The sequence below is a fragment of the Centruroides sculpturatus genome, unplaced genomic scaffold (assembly GCF_000671375.1).
Source record: "Centruroides sculpturatus isolate CEXI.00-Female unplaced genomic scaffold, Cexi_2.0 scaffold1694, whole genome shotgun sequence".
Lineage (NCBI taxonomy): Eukaryota > Metazoa > Arthropoda > Arachnida > Scorpiones > Buthidae > Centruroides > Centruroides sculpturatus.
The window spans coordinates 22,092-44,617 of NW_019385799.1; the positions used below are offsets into that span (position 1 = coordinate 22,092).

General features: G+C 28.1%; 1 protein-coding gene across 1 annotated transcript in view; it reads left to right on the forward strand.

Moving 5' to 3' along the window:
- The first annotated feature begins 51 nt into the window (after positions 1-51).
- The window catches only part of LOC111642195 (TBC1 domain family member 7-like), a 46,722-nt gene continuing 24,247 nt past the window's right edge, over positions 52-22,526 (forward strand). Inside the window, exons 1-6 of the mRNA XM_023388495.1 lie at positions 52-272; positions 1,829-2,013; positions 3,055-3,195; positions 11,712-11,857; positions 11,942-11,975; positions 17,346-17,491. Of these exons, the coding sequence (XP_023244263.1) occupies positions 83-272; positions 1,829-2,013; positions 3,055-3,195; positions 11,712-11,857; positions 11,942-11,975; positions 17,346-17,491 (842 nt within the window). The 5' untranslated portion in view covers positions 52-82. The remainder of the gene's footprint in view (positions 273-1,828; positions 2,014-3,054; positions 3,196-11,711; positions 11,858-11,941; positions 11,976-17,345; positions 17,492-22,526) is intronic.

Sequence of the window (22,526 nt, forward strand, 5' to 3'; positions counted from 1 at the left end):
GATTAAATTAGTTGTTATATTAAAACTCAGATTTCAATGCTAATAGGGGGCACTAAAAGTGCAGCAGACGAAAATTAGAAAGATGGCGGATGACAGTCGTAATTTTCGATCGTATTATTACGATAAAGTCGGATTCAGAGGCGTAGAAGAGAAGAAGTCATTAGAAATTTTATTAAGAGATAAACCAATTGACATGGCTAAGTTGGCCCAGTTTTGTCTTAGGTTTTCTCTGCCTTCTATGTACAGAGAATACGTTTGGAAGTTATTGCTTGGTAAAAGGATATTTCTAACATTAATAATTAAATCATTGTTTTTATTATGATATTAATAGTTTATAAGTGCATATTATATATTAAGAGATTGATTATATTATATTAAGATGATATGATTACAGCCTCATAATGTAATATACAATTTTATAATGAAAACAATCATAATTTAATTTTTAGCATGCTCCACTATAGTGGTGAAGTGCTTATGTTCCGTCTGCCAATTTCCATGCGCATGCGCAATTACTTTCCTTTCATTACCTAAGTGTTATGGCCAGATGGCCGAGAGGTCTAGGTGGCACTTACTGCTCTGGGGACCTGGGTTTGCACCCCAATGGGTCGAAAAATCCCCAGGAATTTTTCGGTGGTGGTCAGTTTGGATATGTTGGGCCCTGTCTCTCACCACTTGGCCACCCAATTGTGGGCCTGGCCAAACCCATAATTTGGTTTGTTTAAAGAGGCCCTCTTAGTGCCCACAGGGCGGAAAGAGTTAACGTTTAAATATTATGTTCTAAACCATTAGTTCAGAATGTAATATTTAAATGTTTATGTCTATAAACCACATCCCTTACTGTATAATCAGTGAAAAATTTTTCTGAACAACTACTTGATTCCAAGAATTTATAAAATTTATTTTAAACAAAATTAATATTTGATTTGCTTTTGTGGAGTGTGCTATCAGATCAGCTTGATTAATCTTGTTTAGAATAACAAGCTGTTTGGCTATTTAATTTTAAAGATCTCTGATATTATAATTTAAAATTATTTATCTTATTTATATATATGATATCATAATTAAAGTTTTAGTTTCTAGTGACCCACTAATCATACACAAACAGAATTAAAACTGATAAATTACTTACTAAACAAATATTAAATAAGTGAAGGAATTAAGTAGTAGCTTGTGGATATGAATCATTTATAATATATAATTATGGAAAAGACATAATTTATATACCACAAAAACCTTATGTCAGTGAAGAAATTAACTGTTATGTTTAATTAATGCCAGTGTTTTTGATTGTTTTGAGTAACAGTTGTCGGGCAACTGGAAATCGAATACGACAGAATGGAATGTATAAAGTGATGAAATGAACAATATTCAAAATTTCGAAATTTTGTCAAAAATGTTTGCATTGATTAAACAGAATTTCCTTTCTGCTGAAAGGTTTTTGTAGTATTTTAGATGGCAAATTTAATGATTTTTATATTATTTATATTGAATTTTGTATGTTTTAACCATTAGTATTTATAATTTGTCATTATATAGTTAATTTGAATTCTGAGGAATTAGGGAAAATATTTTGTGTTATTATCTCAGAACTCTAGGATAATAATGATAACATTTTATGAAAATTCCATTACAGATTAAGAATAATAAGATGTATCAAAGTATATTTGCTTATTTGGTCAACTGGCTATTTTGTAATAAATATAATTTTCAATGCGCAGTNTTTCACATTATCATTATATTATTTAGATCATAAGTATATTTTTGATATTTTCTTTCTTTTCATTATTATACCTTATAATTTAAAAAATTAAAAACTTTTTTAAAGGCATTCTGTCAAGGAATTCAGATAGTCATAAACTTGTAAGTTATGAGCAAAAAGAACAGTGTAAATATTTAGAACATTCATTACGTTTAATGCAGAAAATAAATGATGATACAGCACCAGCAATTGTATTGACATATATGTTGTTGTTGGAACAAGGAAGACTTGTATTAAATGAAGAAAGACAGGTAAATTATAATAATATTCTATATTTATTTTTATTTAAGAGTAAATTTATAATCACTATTTGATAAGGTGATGGAAAAATTATAAGGTTGGCAACAGTGTACAATAATTTAAAAATAAAACCAATGATTACCTGCTTTTAATTTATATTATACATTTTACACTTTTATACAGTTTCTTGTTTAATTTTATTTTTAAATAAAATAGATTTTGTTAAATTTACATTGCTACTATTTGGAGAAAAATATAAGATTGTGTATGTTTTAATATGATGTGCCTTTATGAAAATTTCAACTTTTCCACATTGTTTACATTTTAAGTATTAGTTATACTTAAAACCACTTGTTAACAATGCCAAAATAAAGTCACTTAACAAATATTGAGCTAAGACAAATTTTGGTCTTTAAAAACTCTTGATTGACATGGAGTAAAAATTGCTAAGAAACTCAATTCTTCAAAAACTATAGTAAATAATTTTCTGCGAGATCCAGACAGCTATGGAATGAAGAAATGAATTGGGAGAATAAATTTAATAAGTTAAATAATTTTACCTATGATGTCAAATTTTTTATATATAATGTTATATAGATTATATTATATGCAAATATAATTTATTTAATAAAAATTGACAGGACAAATAATTGTTAAAATTAACAAATATTAGACTATACAAATGAAGTTTTTTTTGTCCTTGTCTACACCTCAGGAAAATAATAAATCTTATGACAGAGTTGATCTTTTATTGGAGGCTTCATTATGCAAAACATAAAAAAAGAAAAAAACTTACTTTCAGTGATGGTAAAATTAAAAAATATAAATACATTTGATAAAAATTGCCATATTTTATTTTATTATTTTTTTAATGTTTTGCATAACGAGGTACCCAAAGTAGTCTCCAATAAAATAGCCTCCAATTTTGCTTAAGACTGTTATTTTCCTGAGGTGTGAACAAGGACAAAGAAGACTCTTCATTTGTATAGCCTAATACTTGTTAATTTTTATGGTTTATTTAATTTATTCTAATTTTTAAATGCTTTTTATAGTTTCAAGAAGAAGAAACTAAAAATATTATTGCAATTGCTTCTGCTTTTACAAAAATGTGTTCATCTAAAGAAGATGCTTACTGGATGACTAGAAACTTTTGTAAATGTCGATATAAATTCTCTAATATATTACCTACACTTGTAAGTTTCAGTATTTTAATTTTTTTTGTGTTATTCTACCATTGTTTTAAAAATTTAAATGGCCAGCTTCATTAATCAAGTTTTTAAGTGATAAGTTTAATAAAAAAAATGTCCACAAAACCTTTGTATCTCCAGTTGTAAAAATTTTTATTAGCAACTAACATTTTCAATGTTAAACAGATCTTCTTCAGACTTGTATTTGGACCTGAAGATGATCTGTTTAAGATTGAAAACATTAATCTATATATATAAAAATGAATGTATGTCTGTCTGTGTGTCTGTCTTATGTCCTTCATGCATTACCACATCGTTTATCCGATTTCCATGAAACTTTGGGAAGTTTTTTAATACACTCCCGCGAAGGTTTCTGGCATAGGACATTTATCCTATGATAGATGGCGTGCGTTTATACGAACATTCGAGCACTGTGTGTTCGATTGATTTCAAATTGTGAAGACCATTTCCCCCGTTCAAGAAACATCTTTATATATGCATTTGTCAACTATTATTTACGATATTTGTAATAATTTTTGTTTAATCACTTTATTTCAACTTTTTATTGCTAATTATATATTCGCTCGAACTTCGTTAAAACCTTAACTGTACCCCGAACAACAACCAAAGTTGTAGGAAGAAATTCGTGTATTTTGCCGATCTAGGTATCCCCCTTTTCCANTTTTAACTTAAGTCTTAACAAAATACAATTTTATTGAGTAGGGCGATAATAAATAAAAATTCAATGATTTTGAGTATTTAATCGCTGCATATCCAAAAGTCATTGATTTTATTAAATATTTGAAGTTATCATTCATTTCTTGTAGTATCCATCCATATCACTTATTTTAGGCTTTATCTTATCTGCTTTTATTTAAATTCGAAAAATATTTAAAACACTAATCTAATAAAAATATTTCATGCTAGATTGCTAATTGTCCTACTAGCATTTATTTTATTCTTTTGTTATAATCTAATATATGAAGAAGAAAGTTTATTCTTTATACATTTTGACATAGTTTGGACAAATGTAGTGAAACTTTTAGGATTCATCCTCTCATCCAGGGAGAGGTCAAGACTACTTTTGGTGAATTAATTTCATAAATAATAACAATTCAATGCCCGAGTGGTATACAATACATCACCAAACGATCGCCTAAATATCGGGCTATAATATGGCTAATTAAATGATTGGTATAAAGTAATTTGACATTACAGGTATACGTTAGGTGCCATCTCTTAAGTTACATACATTATATCTAATCTAATATACTTCTGGAAGCAAAGACTCGCTCGGGGTCCGGGTGGCGTAACTGACAAGCACACTGCACGGCAAGCGGAGGTTGCGGGTTCAAGCCCCGTCCTGGGCCAGTTCTTTTATTCCAGAAGGTTCTAAATTTATTTAATTATAATTATTAATTTACTTAAGAGATGGTGCCTAACATCTACCTCTAATGTCAAATTACTTTATACCAATCATTTAATTAGCCATATTATAGCCCGATATTTAGGCGATTGTTTGGTGATGTATTGAATTAATTTCAACTACGCTGCAGGATAGTGTCATTCAAATTGAAAAATTACTTGATACAAAGTCACCAACAAGCACAAAATATGTTTTTAGAGTTTTTCCAAAGGTGTTGAGTTTAAAATTTTTCGTCCCTTTTTTGCAAAATTTGATTGGTTGGCGAAGTACCATTTCACATTTGGTTGTGAGTGGTATATTAGGATTACATTAGAAAAAATTTGTATATCTTGAATTATCTTCTCACAAATGCAGAAGTCAATGATTACTTATATTTTCTGTTGAAAAACATCAATTCCTGTTTATCTGAACAATAAGATTGCACCATTCTGCACCTATGCTTGAAAATCATATATACATATGCATATTACATAATACATATTATTTTTAAATTAAACAAACTTTTANCACCACTTAGTCAGCACCTGAAGAAGACCTCAGTGGAGGTCAAAAATGGTAGTGCATATTGTAATGGACACAACACTGTTATATAAAGATTTTTGTGGATTATATTTAAAATCATTTTAAAATTATTGAATTGTTGATTAGTGCAATATAGCAGTTTAGAATAAAGAATGCTCATACTATTATTATTTAATAATTATAATTTATATGTTCTTATGTAACAAACTTGTCTTTGATATATAAGTCAATATTTATACTAGCATACTGTCAAAAAATATGTAGATTGCTAATAAAGAGCATGTGGGATGACGATGTTTCATTTTAGAGTATTTGATATGTCCCGGTTTTCACAAATGCTTTTAGGATTAAGAATTTGTTATATTTTTGACAAATAGGAAACTTCTGTAAAGCTTATTTTTAAAAAATGATACAAAAGTATTAAGCTGTTTCTTCTAGGTTTTATAATATAAATGATTCCGTAGAACTCAAAAAGTGAGTGATGAAGGCTGAAGATACTGTAATGTATGCTATAAAAATTAATTTCTGTTATAAATGATAAGTTATTTTCTGAATTCACTTAAATGAATATGTTACTAATGAAAAGTTAAATGAATGGAATCTAAAATAAATAAATAAAACTATTATTGATGTAAATAAATAAAACTATTATTTGTGTAATTCTTCAATTATTTTAAAAACAATAACAGAAAAATAGTAGAACTCATTATTTAAATAAGTTATACTTGCAAAGAAGGCATTGGCTGAAAGAGTTTTTTACCCATTAATAGAATATGGGTTCTAGAAAAAAATAAACAGTTATCAAGTTATCAATAGCAATATTAAAACTATTGGTACCCACAAAAGTTAATATAGAAATAGATTGTTTAAAACTTTATAAGTTGATAGTTGGGTGGTTGAGGCAGCAAACACTTTAGCCTGCTGCTGTGGAGAACCTGGAATTGAATCTGGGTTGGCAAAAAGTCTCGTGAAATTTTTCATGGGCAGTTCTGTCCTGGGTTTGTTGGACTTTGTTTCTCACTATCTGGGTACGCCCATTTATGGGTCTTGCTGAACCCATAATGGATATTTTTAAAAAGGAATTCTTAATGCTGACAAGACTGAGAGTAAAAAATGGAAAAAAACAAACTTTATAATTTTCTTAAAAGTCAACCAGATATATTAAAATGAATTATATATGATTAGAAATAAATGTGAATTATGTTCTTCATAATCAGTGATTTATTTTGTACAAGTTTTTTCTTGTAATTGTTATGTATTTTTTCTATGTAAATTATATTTTAGTAATTAATAACAGTTTTTTTATTTTCATTGTAAGAATGAATTTTGTATATTACTATGGTACTATACATAATTTGCAGTTTATATAATTGATATAATTTATGTAAAATATAAAAATATAGTTTTAATAATAATAGCATACAGTGGCGTGCTGTCATTGGAAGCGGTGGATGCGCTGCTTTCCTTGTAGTTTCTAAAAAATAAATACATATTAATTTTAATTATATGAAAATAATCGCAAAATATTTTATTATAACTGCATTATGTATCTTATTACAAATTTCTATACTACACGTGAAAAAAAAAGATAAGATTGCTATTGTATATTTGAATATTAGTAGCAGAGTGGAAGCGCTGTATTGTCAGCATCCAAAAAGCCAGATTCATGCACGCACTTTACAGAGCACCAACCTCACATGGTTTAGCTAGTGGAAGCCTAGAACCTTGGGTGGATGCTACACATATATCGCATCCAATTCTATCCAGGACCGGTTCTGGGCTGTTAGCCGCCCACCCGCTAGATATTTGGCCGCCTTTGCCTGATTATGTGAATCATGAGTAGATTTATAACTTAACCCAACCAATAAGAATTTACTGGTATGTTTTTATGATAGTTCTGTATAGTTGATAGGAGTTTAAAAAATCCATTAAAATATTTGATATTTTTATTCTGCTCTCCAATCTTATATTACTCATGGATTTCAATGTTAAAACAGTGATATTACGATTTTGTACATCCCATCTTTAAGGGGATGTAGGAAAAAAACGTGTACAATTCTTGTATAATGTTAAAAAGTTAACTGTTACTTTGACAGCATCATTTACAACTAAATTTAATGAATGAGAGAGATGCACGAGGTACAGAAAAAGCTCTAGAATTTATTTTCCTTAAATTTACGATTTATGTATCCGTTTGTCATAAAAATTTGTCTTTCCACTTTTTTCCCGAGACTACAAATATTCGAGTACAAAGTAACTGGTTTCGACTTATTTCTACTTAAGAAGTAGTTAAATAATTAAGCGATTAGGGAATTGGGGACATAAACAAAACCCTGATGAAAGAGCGGAATATTACTTAAACAAAAGCTTAACCGAACCAATCTATAGCTGCGTACAGTGGGGACCGATTTCTTTGAAATACTGTATTAGATGTAATAAAGACAGAAATTTTTTCAGTTCGACGAGAGTGACCGAAAAGTTGTAAATTTTGGAAATTTCCGTGGACAACAACTGGTCCTAAAACGAATTAGTTAGAAAACAAAAGACGGACAATCTATTAAGTTTAACATTTAGACTTTTACAGCTATGGTGAGAAACGTTTAAAATTTACAACAGCCCTGTCGCGTCCTGTGAGATATAATAGTGATGCGACAAAAGAGGTATTTGACATTGACCGGTATCTGCACCCTAGGGATTTGGCAGTCTGTGTGTATGCGTGCTCTGCAACTGTCTTCGATTCCATCCATTAGCCACTTGTAGGGAGCTATTTGACTAAGTGCATTGTTTTAAGATTTAAAAAGTAAAGAGTATTTTATATTTTTATGTATGTTTCTTTACAAAGCTATATTTAATTATAATTTTCTTTAAAAGTATGTTCATACAATTGAAGAATATTTTGTACCAGGTATGTATCGGTATATCCACCACACATTTTATTTTACCAAGTAAGTTTTTATTATTTTATTTTTAATTGTAGCCCTTATATCGTGGCTAGCAATTCAGAATGTAATTGCGATATTAAAAATATATTTAGAAAAGTCTACGGTTTTTACTGGTTTATCGAATAAACGATACGAATGGACCCTAGACCATCACTGACGCGCAATTGATTGATTGCCCCTGGATGTCAGCTTCTTACAGAAACACAGCTTCCCTATCATCAAATGTCACGGCACGCCACTGATAAAGTAAAATGCATTTTTTTCTTTTTTTGGTGGTGTCTAGTTTCATGTTCAAATATTTTGGTCATGTTTTGTTCTTGTTAACTACTAAAAAATATAGCAAATTATTTTTATCTTTATTAATATTATACATCATTTTTATAAAAAGTATTGTATAAAGATTTTACAAACTTATTCAATTTTGTGGTGATCACACACTATAATAACAATTTCATATAAAGATAAATTTTCTCCAGTTAATAATTATTCTGATGTATTTAAGGTATTTTAATATCATTATCATGTGCTATAGTATCTATATAATACTTTAAAATATTCTACAGAATCATCGTAACTGACTAAATATTTTAATACAAATATAATACTTAACCGAAAAAGAAAACATATTCAGAATAGTTTCTACTTGCAAATTCATGTTTATTTTAATTTATACTATTTATTATAAAACACACTATACATGAATTTGTATTAGTATTTAAACAAATATTAATTAGTTACATATTTGATTAATATAATCTCATACAATGACATAATTCTGAAGATCTGAAAAATAATTATCTTTAAAAAACACTGAAGTAGTTTTTCCATTTGTGTTGTGGAGATTCACTTTAATATATACTGGAACATGGTTACTTGAACTGGGATAACTCAAAGTCATTTTCATTTTCTGATGTCTAATATAGGAATTTACATTTAAATTCAAACTGGTTAACTCGAATGGGATTTTGATATTGTATTTTCATAAACTCTCCAGAATTCTAGTTTTTCATTAAATAAAATAATTAATGTCAATTATTGAATAAACTAATCAGAAACTTTCTATAAAGCATTGGGATCACTTACAACTAAAAACAAAACATTGTGTTTTGGCAGATGGAATGGTTGCTTCCAGAGAGTGTGTTTGACCTAGATACTATAACTGCCATTCAAACTTGTTTTTTTCAAACTTTTCTTGTTTTTTAAGTTTTTTATTTTATTGCTGATGAATTTCTCTGATTAACTTAGCTGATGTAATAAATAAATTCATTTTTTGATAAATTAATTTTTAAAAAATGATTATCGTCTGATTGTGTAAAAATTTAAAAATAAAACAATCATAAAGAGTTGTATGTTTGTGATAAAAAAAAATAGATTGATTCTAGGTGAAAAATATCACAATTTAAAAAAATTCCTACTTAGGAATGAACAGATCAACCATTTGGGAAAGCATTTTCTGGATGGTAGCTTATTTAACCATTCAGTTAAGCATTTTTGAGTTTTTGTACAACACTGAGAGCTTTATGTTGACACAATGATTCTATGTAATAAGACCAGTGAAAATACTGTGTGGATGGTTTATTATGAGTCACTGATAAACTGATGCAAAAATCTTGATTTTTAGCTAATCCTCTATAACTAAAAACTTTTAACTCAAAATCTGAATTTTTTTTTCTCCCCTAACTGATTTGAGTTAACCACTGTACTCTATCAATAAATTAATTTACATTAACTATGATATTATATTAAACTTTATTTGAAAAAAGCAGTTCTGCTTAGATACTTTATTAGCATCTTTAGTTGATTTTGAAGCTTAATTTTAGTATCTAAATGAAAGATCATATTAATCAATTTATTGAAATAGTATATTGAACTAATATATTTTGCATAAATTAACAAAGTAGTTAGAGATTATTAGAAAAATTTTCAAATAAATTAAACAAAAAAGACTTTAAAATATTTTCTATTCATTGAATGTATACATTTACAGTTAATACAAAATTTGAAAATTTCAATATAAAATATTATCAAATATTTATAACAGTAGAATATGTAATCTCACAAAAGACATTTGATACAGTATAACTTAGATTCATGCAAGTTTTACAAGTTTGAGAAGTTTGAGATTAGAAATTACATTCACAATTTTCTGATCTAGATTAGGGATGGCAATCTTTTTCTATGTATGGGCCACATTTAAAACTTTTGAATTGACTTGGGCTACACACAAGAAAAAAGAAAAAAAATGTGGTAAATCACAATTATTTATTCACATATGAGTATAAATTAACATAAATATAATTAATTTGACTTCTGTCACTGACATGAATGTAATAAATCTGGAATGTTTCATTGAATATTAGTCACTGGAAGTTTTAAATTAGCTTTGATGTGAGTCTATTAGCTAATTTCTTGTTTTACCTTTTACTACATTTTTACGAAGGTGTAGAAAATAACAATAGAATTTTTATTGCATACTTTCTTAAGTTGGGAAGTCGATATATTTATTAATATTTTGTGTGACACGGACTGCACAAAATATTAATGCAGGCTGTGGGTTGCCCACTTCTGATCTAGATACATCAACAAATCAGGCATTTTAGATTATTTATTTATATGAAAAATATTTTAAATAAAATTTTAGACAGTTTTATTTTTTTACTATATTCAAGGCAGAATGTATGGAAACCGTTTTAAAGAAAATTGATGCAGAATTAAATTATATTCATATTTAAAAAGTTTATAAACTTGAATATAATACAAGTTTAAAAGTTAAATAATTAAAACTGGAAAAATTTGAAATTAATACATGAAATTAATAAAAATATCACTAAATAATTTGTAATAATTTATTAATTTTGCCACAAAACTTTTGAACAATAAAAGTAGAATGTGACTTATAAACAAGAATTTGAATAAGTACATCTTTATGACGAATTTGATATAAATTCTTTCTGAGGTTATTACTAATATGAAAGCCATCATGTGTGTGAATTCCTTATAACTCTCAATTTTTGTCCACTCCAGATGAAATTTTAGTTATATTCGTCTTATGTTCTGATAGAAAATATAGGTTACTTATTTTGCAGAAATATTAGCTGTAGAATAAACATTTTATCAATTTCAGATAGGTGATCGCACTTACATTGCAGTGACATCAGTGAACTCATTTAGTTTATGCTTGATGATGGAATTTTCCTTAAGTTGCATTTTTAAATATTTTGACAAATGGCATATTCTAAACTTACTTCATTAAATTTAAACTTTAAAAAATGATGGCCACATTGGGTCACTTTATAATCAATTTTTTTCAAAATCTTTCCATTGTGACCATGTGATGTTCTATTATTCAATCGGAAGTAACAATCTAATGAGTCTATTAGCTTCAATCTCTCCTTTCTCATTAAAAGTATTCCATTATGCTTGATGGAGAAATTTCTGGTTTCTTTATACTTGCATATAATAATTAGAATGTAGATGCAGATTAAATTAGTGAAAATAATTTTTATTGCTTAAGAACTAAATACTTAAGATTACAAAGCACATTTCATTAGTGTAAAGTAATTAAATTTTCAAACTTAAATTTAAAAAATGATCTATTGTTAAACTTATTAATTTTCAGTTTATTGTCATAGACAGAACGTATGGAAGCTGTTTTAAAGAAAAATGACCCAGAATTATATTCACACTTAGAAAATCTCAAGGTTTTACATAAATTACCAACCAAAATATGGTTTGGTAGATGTTTTGCTGAAATTCTTTCAGAAAGTGCTTTGGAAAGGTAAGTTTATTTAAAATAAAATTTCAGTTATATTTTTATTTAACTATTAAAATCCTTTTACGTATGCATATATTGTAAACACAGTCTTGTATACTTCCCCTTAATAGAATGGCAACAGGTTGGCATAAATTAATGACATAAAAAGGAACTGTAGCTATTACAAATCTCATAATTAATTTTAACATAATTTTTTCTGCAATACACTGCTGCCAGTATGTCACAAGTTTTTAGAGTCCGTCACTATAAAACTCAGGAGTTTGTTATTGAATCCATTGGTGCACTGGTCATCAGATTTGAAATGATTTTTTTCACATGTACTCTCATCTTTAAAAAGAACTGGAAGTTACCTTAAATGATACCTGGGCTGTACAGAAGTTTCAGGAGCAAGGAAAACCCAATGTAATCAATGACAACAGCAGCAGTTCTGCTAACATGTAGCCTAGCAGTATCATGCTGAAGAAGAGTCCAATTGGGCTGTCCTGAAGAAAAGTTCCTGGAACTTCCTTCTTGATACAACTTTTGGTCTTTTTTAGTATTTCAGTATAATGTTCAGAATTGATTATGGTCCCTTTTATCAAAACAATTGCGAACACAATCTCTTGAATATTCTAAAATACAGTAAACATAATATTTTTCTGTTAAAGGTTGTGTTTGAACTTTTTTGGCTGTGATAGACTACCTTTTGCTTTCTGGGTCATAGTGTGTGGATATACATTCCACTTCCAATCAAAACGCTTCACTTTCAACTTCAATACTTTTTAAGAATTTTTGTGAAATTCAGACTGTCAGTCTTTATCTCATCTGAAAACATGCCTGGGATCCAACTGGAGCAAACTTTACAAAATTCAAGAATAATGATTGTGGCCTATTTTTCCTTTAGAAGTGTTTAATTCAGAGGCAATTTTTTTTATTTAATGCAATAATTTTTACAGATCATTTCTTTCTTCCACTTACTTTTGTTGAACTCATTTGTTGGAGTTACAGGTCATCTTGACTATAGTTTGTCAGCCAAATTACCTTTTCCTATTTCTTTGCCTTTAAATCATAACACTCAATGTTTTTCAGCCCTCTTGTTGATAGTGGTCTCTATATAGTTTCCAATCTTTGATAAATGTCAATTATGTAACAATTTCTGCTGTAAGAAATTCAATAACAGCTTGCTGCTTGAAGCAAACATTCTGACTCGTCACTATTTTAATTCATTCTCAGCTGGAGCATGCCAGATTGAGGACAGGAGGTTACTTAAACTGCCATCTACTGGTTTTACTGAAAATGATCATTTTTAACTAGATTAACCTCAAAGTAACTAAATTTTTCAGTTTGCTCTCATATATAATCACCATTAAATCAGCTCAAAAATCACATTTGTAACCCAAGCAATGTATTTATTANGTAGCATCACAAAATATAATCAGATAGAAAATTTTAAATTAAGATTTCCATCAACAATCGTTTTTAATCATAGCATTAAAATTAATCTTTAGTTCTATATTTTTAAAAATGTATATAAAGCAGTTTTCATTTTCTAGTAAATCATTCTGTTGCAATATCAGACTTATTCTAGTTTTGCTGTTTTTTTATTGAAGCTATTTCGTATATAATCTACTTAATATTTGTTTCACCAAAAGAGTATTGTGTGTAGCTGCATTATAAATGAAGTTCCAACAATATTTTATTAGTGAATGATTTTTTTGAAAAATTCCAGATACTAGCATTTTAAACTCTTTCTTTTCTCAAAGATCAAAACTTCTTATGACGATAACATCTTATCAGTTTAAGATATTCAAAAGAAAATAACTTTTTTGAATAATTCTATTTCAAAAATTGTTTACTAATATCATTATATCAAGAAGTAACTCTAGGGGAAAATTTTCAAAAGTATTTTAAGATATTTTCATTTAATTTAAGTTTTTATATCATTGGTTTAGAAACTTTTACTTCAGACCTTGTGTTCTTAATTTAGATTATCTTTTTAATAAAGAGAAAATAGATATATTAGAATTTTAAAATGATTTAAAGGAAATAATACATTATTTGTCAGATTTATTCTCAGAAATGATGTGACTAAATCTTACAAAATCTTATCAACCAATTGAAACTTTTCTGAACTGAAGATAAAATTAATGTGTATATTATATTAATTAAGGTCTATTTTATTAAATATTATATTTTGATCTATTGTAATTAGGGTAGCCAACTATCTAAGATTGACTGGGACAGATCTGAGATTCAATTTTCTGTCTTATCTGGATTGTAGAATGTCCCAGAAATTTTTAATAAAAGTCATCAGTTATATGATATAACTGATGCATTGCTCCCTATGCACTTAAAACACTACTACTCTATCTTAACTGCTATTGAAATGAGATCAATTTCAAATTATCTGAAATTTTCTTGCATATAAGCTTAATTGATGTTGACATTGATTTTAAAATAATCAATTTCATTTCAGGGAGCCAAATATTTAATTTAAAAAGAAGAAACGATTTTTGTCCTTTAGGACAAAATTAGGAATAATATATTCATAGAGGAAATATATATTCATATTCATAAAATTAGGAATAATATATTCATTTAGGAAGATGAAGAAACGATTTTTGTCCNAATATAATCTCATACAATGACATAATTCTGAAGATCTGAAAAATAATTATCTTTAAAAAACACTGAAGTAGTTTTTCCATTTGTGTTGTGGAGATTCACTTTAATATATACTGGAACATGGTTACTTGAACTGGGATAACTCAAAGTCATTTTCATTTTCTGATGTCTAATATAGGAATTTACATTTAAATTCAAACTGGTTAACTCGAATGGGATTTTGATATTGTATTTTCATAAACTCTCCAGAATTCTAGTTTTTCATTAAATAAAATAATTAATGTCAATTATTGAATAAACTAATCAGAAACTTTCTATAAAGCATTGGGATCACTTACAACTAAAAACAAAACATTGTGTTTTGGCAGATGGAATGGTTGCTTCCAGAGAGTGTGTTTGACCTAGATACTATAACTGCCATTCAAACTTGTTTTTTTTCAAACTTTTCTTGTTTTTTAAGTTTTTTATTTTATTGCTGATGAATTTCTCTGATTAACTTAGCTGATGTAATAAATAAATTCATTTTTTGATAAATTAATTTTTAAAAATGATTATCGTCTGATTGTGTAAAAATTTAAAAATAAAACAATCATAAAGAGTTGTATGTTTGTGATAAAAAAAAATAGATTGATTCTAGGTGAAAAATATCACAATTTAAAAAAATTCCTACTTAGGAATGAACAGATCAACCATTTGGGAAAGCATTTTCTGGATGGTAGCTTATTTAACCATTCAGTTAAGCATTTTTGAGTTTTTGTACAACACTGAGAGCTTTATGTTGACACAATGATTCTATGTAATAAGACCAGTGAAAATACTGTGTGGATGGTTTATTATGAGTCACTGATAAACTGATGCAAAAATCTTGATTTTTAGCTAATCCTCTATAACTAAAAACTTTTAACTCAAAATCTGAATTTTTTTTTCTCCCCTAACTGATTTGAGTTAACCACTGTACTCTATCAATAAATTAATTTACATTAACTATGATATTATATTAAACTTTATTTGAAAAAAGCAGTTCTGCTTAGATACTTTATTAGCATCTTTAGTTGATTTTGAAGCTTAATTTTAGTATCTAAATGAAAGATCATATTAATCAATTTATTGAAATAGTATATTGAACTAATATATTTTGCATAAATTAACAAAGTAGTTAGAGATTATTAGAAAAATTTTCAAATAAATTAAACAAAAAAGACTTTAAAATATTTTCTATTCATTGAATGTATACATTTACAGTTAATACAAAATTTGAAAATTTCAATATAAAATATTATCAAATATTTATAACAGTAGAATATGTAATCTCACAAAAGACATTTGATACAGTATAACTTAGATTCATGCAAGTTTTACAAGTTTGAGAAGTTTGAGATTAGAAATTACATTCACAATTTTCTGATCTAGATTAGGGATGGCAATCTTTTTCTATGTATGGGCCACATTTAAAACTTTTGAATTGACTTGGGCTACACACAAGAAAAAAGAAAAAAAATGTGGTAAATCACAATTATTTATTCACATATGAGTATAAATTAACATAAATATAATTAATTTGACTTCTGTCACTGACATGAATGTAATAAATCTGGAATGTTTCATTGAATATTAGTCACTGGAAGTTTTAAATTAGCTTTGATGTGAGTCTATTAGCTAATTTCTTGTTTTACCTTTTACTACATTTTTACGAAGGTGTAGAAAATAACAATAGAATTTTTATTGCATACTTTCTTAAGTTGGGAAGTCGATATATTTATTAATATTTTGTGTGACACGGACTGCACAAAATATTAATGCAGGCTGTGGGTTGCCCACTTCTGATCTAGATACATCAACAAATCAGGCATTTTAGATTATTTATTTATATGAAAAATATTTTAAATAAAATTTTAGACAGTTTTATTTTTTTACTATATTCAAGGCAGAATGTATGGAAACCGTTTTAAAGAAAATTGATGCAGAATTAAATTATATTCATATTTAAAAAGTTTATAAACTTGAATATAATACAAGTTTAAAAGTTAAATAATTAAAACTGGAAAAATTTGAAATTAATACATGAAATTAATAAAAATATCACTAAATAATTTGTAATAATTTATTAATTTTGCCACAAAACTTTTGAACAATAAAAGTAGAATGTGACTTATAAACAAGAATTTGAATAAGTACATCTTTATGACGAATTTGATATAAATTCTTTCTGAGGTTATTACTAATATGAAAGCCATCATGTGTGTGAATTCCTTATAACTCTCAATTTTTGTCCACTCCAGATGAAATTTTAGTTATATTCGTCTTATGTTCTGATAGAAAATATAGGTTACTTATTTTGCAGAAATATTAGCTGTAGAATAAACATTTTATCAATTTCAGATAGGTGATCGCACTTACATTGCAGTGACATCAGTGAACTCATTTAGTTTATGCTTGATGATGGAATTTTCCTTAAGTTGCATTTTTAAATATTTTGACAAATGGCATATTCTAAACTTACTTCATTAAATTTAAACTTTAAAAAATGATGGCCACATTGGGTCACTTTATAATCAATTTTTTTCAAAATCTTTCCATTGTGACCATGTGATGTTCTATTATTCAATCGGAAGTAACAATCTAATGAGTCTATTAGCTTCAATCTCTCCTTTCTCATTAAAAGTATTCCATTATGCTTGATGGAGAAATTTCTGGTTTCTTTATACTTGCATATAATAATTAGAATGTAGATGCAGATTAAATTAGTGAAAATAATTTTTATTGCTTAAGAACTAAATACTTAAGATTACAAAGCACATTTCATTAGTGTAAAGTAATTAAATTTTCAAACTTAAATTTAAAAAATGATCTATTGTTAAACTTATTAATTTTCAGTTTATTGTCATAGACAGAACGTATGGAAGCTGTTTTAAAGAAAAATGACCCAGAATTATATTCACACTTAGAAAATCTCAAGGTTTTACATAAATTACCAACCAAAATATGGTTTGGTAGATGTTTTGCTGAAATTCTTTCAGAAAGTGCTTTGGAAAGGTAAGTTTATTTAAAATAAAATTTCAGTTATATTTTTATTTAACTATTAAAATCCTTTTACGTATGCATATATTGTAAACACAGTCTTGGATACTTCCCCTTAATAGAATGGCAACAGGTTGGCATAAATTAATGACATAAAAAGGAACTGTAGCTATTACAAATCTCATAATTAATTTTAACATAATTTTTTCTGCAATACACTGCTGCCAGTATGTCACAAGTTTTTAGAGTCCGTCACTATAAAACTCAGGAGTTTGTTATTGAATCCATTGGTGCACTGGTCATCAGATTTGAAATGATTTTTTTCACATGTACTCTCATCTTTAAAAAGAACTGGAAGTTACCTTAAATGATACCTGGGCTGTACAGAAGTTTCAGGAGCAAGGAAAACCCAATGTAATGAATGACAACAGCAGCAGTTCTGCTAACATGTAGCCTAGCAGTATCATGCTGAAGAAGAGTCCAATTGGGCTGTCCTGAAGAAAAGTTCCTGGAACTTCCTTCTTGATACAACTTTTGGTCTTTTTTAGTATTTCAGTATAATGTTCAGAATTGATTATGGTCCCTTTTATCAAAACAATTGCGAACACAATCTCTTGAATATTCTAAAATACAGTAAACATAATATTTTTCTGTTAAAGGTTGTGTTTGAACTTTTTTGGCTGTGATAGACTACCTTTTGCTTTCTGGGTCATAGTGTGTGGATATACATTCCACTTCCAATCAAAATGCTTCACTTTCAACTTCAATACTTTTTAAGAATTTTTGTGAAATTCAGACTGTCAGTCTTTATCTCATCTGAAAACATGCCTGGGATCCAACTGGAGCAAACTTTACAAAATTCAAGAATAATGATTGTGGCCTATTTTTCCTTTAGAAGTGTTTAATTCAGAGGCAATTTTTTTTATTTAATGCAATAATTTTTACAGATCATTTCTTTCTTCCACTTACTTTTGTTGAACTCATTTGTTGGAGTTACAGGTCATCCTGACTATAGTTTGTCAGCCAAATTACCTTTTCCTATTTCTTTGCCTTTAAATCATAACACTCAATGTTTTTCAGCCCTCTTGTTGATAGTGGTCTCTATATAGTTTCCAATCTTTGATAAATGTCAATTATGTAACAATTTCTGCTGTAAGAAATTCAATAACAGCTTGCTGCTTGAAGCAAACATTCTGACTCGTCACTATTTTAATTCATTCTCAGCTGGAGCATGCCAGATTGAGGACAGGAGGTTACTTAAACTGCCATCTACTGGTTTTACTGAAAATGATCATTTTTAACTAGATTAACCTCAAAGTAACTAAATTTTTCAGTTTGCTCTCATATATAATCACCATTAAATCAGCTCAAAAATCACATTTGTAACCCAAGCAATGTATTTATTAAAATAAAAATATTTTCAGGAGAATAATTTAAAACCTTTGATGTCTTTTAATTATAATTCCTGGACCAAAGCATGGAAATTGCCATGCGTTTTCTCTCAATGTGACCGGCTACAATTTACCATTGACATTTATGTATTTTCCTTAACAAAAGTAATAAATTCTGCTGTTGTCGTCAAAGAATTAACATCTTACTCTGCATATTCAATTTTTAAAACAGATGAGTCTGGTCTAAAAGCACAGAAAGTCATGGAATAACACTAAGTCTAATTTAAATTGTGCATGCTCTAAGACAAAAACTAATGAACAATATGAACACTTTGGCAATGAATGAATATAATAAAAGACATGCTGTTGTTATCATTTGGAATCTATGGTGGTTGTCATAGGTTGTATGAGCACAGCCTAAGAATCATAAAAGATTTTGAAAAGTTTGTCTTTTATTAAAACAGACTATAAGTAAATAATAATAAATGCAAAAATAAACTCTGAATAAAGAAATTAGAGAAATATTTTAATATGGATAATATTTGTAGTTCATTTAATGTTAGAAGAGCTACTTTAGGTTGAGATGAATTCAAGATAGAACTGTGACCAATATGGTTCTTAGCATGAATGACTGCCATACTTATTTAATGTAAATAAGTGGTAAATAAAATAATTACTATTGATGTAATTGTTATGTAAAGGATTCTTTTGTGTAATCCCATGACTAGTGACTTTGTCATGTCTCTTTCCAACTGTCTGTATTGAGCAGAGACCCTCTAATCAACTTTTTTATTATCTTTGTTTAGAAATACATTTTACATTGAAAATAAAGAAATTATCAATTCTTCCTCAGGCTACAAATTTTAAAAAGTTACGTATACATTAATATCTTTAACAAATTTCACACTTTTATAAAGATATGAAAGAAACCTCAGGATACACAAATCAAGTGAAACAAGCGATTGTATCTCACTATCCTGTTTTGCATTTACAACACCTTTTATAGTTTATGACATCATACCATATATCATCAATTTCCATTCCATTATTTAAATTAATACTGTTTTTACAATGAGTTATCATGATACGTTCTTTAAATCTTCTTAAATATAGATTTTTTTTCTTCTACATAAAATTTTTACATTATTTCAATTAATAATATAGTTACAGATAATTGGAAAAAGATATGGTAAAGTCACTAGTTGTGGGACTATATGAAAGAATCGTTTACGTAACATTATATACATTTTCATTTTAACAATTTTAGTTAATTTTTTTAAGGAATGTAATTGTTGATTGTACTAAAAAAGTTGCACATAGATTATAATATACATCAACCAAGAAGTGGGAGTGTTTAATGAAACTAATTCCTAGTATTGTATATGTGAACCCTAGTCAGGACTCACATATACAATACAATACAAAATAGTACAGGACTCCCATCTGATTTAGAAATTTTAAATATGATTGTTGTACAGTACCTGGAACAAAATCTAATTAAACATAGTAAATTGATGTTGAGTTATAAAAGTAAAATCCCAAGATTTTTCCCCTCCTATTCAAAGATTATTATTTGCATTATTTGTAAAATTACAAATTATTTTTTAAATTTAATTTTAAAACAGTTTTAAAATAGAATTTACAAATTTTTGTTTGTAAATTCTATTTTAGTAAGTGTTGCCTCCTGTACAATTTTTGTGTTGTGTGTTTGGATGTCCAGACAAAGACCAAAACTGTCTGGATTTTAAGAAATTTGGCAAATCAGACCCTTAAGGACAGACCCTTAAGGACAGCCTTTATTTAGGGAGCAGGTTTAACAAACTCCAATTTAAGCTCAGCTTTCTGTCTTCTAAGAAATCCTTGAAAAAGTATAAATTATTTTATGGTACTTTGGTATCTCTGATAAGTATCAAAATTGAGAGTCACCATGCATTGTCAAATGCACTTTTGATATCTAGAAATATTAACAGATATCAATCTCTTCTTCTTTCCTGGCTGTAGAGTATCACACAATTTAACAAGGGCATCCTCCATGGAATACTGGGGTGTGAAATCATATTGGTCATTGCTCTAAAACTTACCATGAGGTGAAACTTTCTTTAAATAAAAAATAGTATGGAAAATGGCAATTCACAATACAACTACTATCTCAATTACCAGTATGTGTAAACACCACTGTTAAACTTTTACTTCCAGTAAGAAATAATACACAAATGAACAAACATTTTCGATCTTAATCAAGATCTGCCTCAGGTTTTGGATCACTTGTGTTCCAATTATGGAATGCAAAGATTCAGACGTATTTAAATACAAATTGTTTTAACAAGTTTGGAATTACAAACTAAGATTCAAACTGAAACGATACATTAAATATACATACACATAAAAAACCCACCAATACGTGGGTACTAGGGTTTCTTTCCCGGGATTCTCGCCGTTTATTCCCTACGAGAAAAATCCCGGAAAATCTCGCATTTCAATAATAATTTACCATGTCAGGTTTTCTTTCTATTATTTATTATACGAAAAGTTTCATCTTGAAGACTCACCTAAGAGAGAAATTTTGAGGTTTTTTGCTGCATATTATTACCTATGTTTTACAAGTCTCTACTTGTTAGTTCATGTAATATCTATGTATTGTGTTTGCGCATCATTGAACAGTGGAGACTTGCTGAAAGTAAATATCACTCATTGCACTTTAGTTTATTTTTTATTTCATCTTTAGAAGTAAAATAGTATTTTTTTTTTTGTAATCATTAAAACTCCCAATGAAACGCTTTATTTTACTTTCATTTTATAATGTAGGAGAACATAAATTAATTGATCTGTTTCTTTGCAGACACACTAAGGTGACATATATCAACACTTGGCAACTTATTGACTATTTATTCAGTTGGGACGCCTTTTACATTACACGTTTCGTTATTATGTAAAAGGCGTCCCAACTGAATAAATAGTCAATAAGTTGCCAAGTGTTGATATATGTCACCTTAGTGTGTCTGCAAAGAAACAGCTTAATAGTGTTGATATATGTCACCTTAGTGTGTCTGCAAAGAAACAGCTTAATAACAACAACACGGTTTCATCAGAATCAATAAATTAATTGAGCCTAACGTGTCCGTATGGGTGAGATTGGCCCAACAATTTAGTTACTTACTAGAAAATAAATTAAATTATTCAAATTTATGATATTCCTGTATGATCTTTTTTATTCATATAAAATTCTATTTTACTATCTCATCCCGGAATTTCCCGGGATCCTGGAAAAAGAAATTATTTTTCCCGTAATCCCGCTGGAGGCAAATTTCTCGGGAAATGAGAAACCCTAGTGTGTACTGTATTAATGGGGGACCACATCAGCAGGGGAATAATATGCAATGATTAATGGCTATGGCGGCCATGCTCCTCAAATGCATATCACCAGGTGTGTGATATCAAGTTACCGTCCTTGAAATAAATACATTCCACTGTCTTGCTAGCTTTAATTTCAAAGACAGTAACTTGATATCACATGCCTGGTGATACACGTGAGGAGCATGGCCACCATAGCCATTAGTTATTGCATATTATTTCCATGCTGATGTGATCTCCCATTAATACACACATATTGGTGGGCTTCTGTGTATGTGTTATGAACCAAGTGATTATGAATAATGACT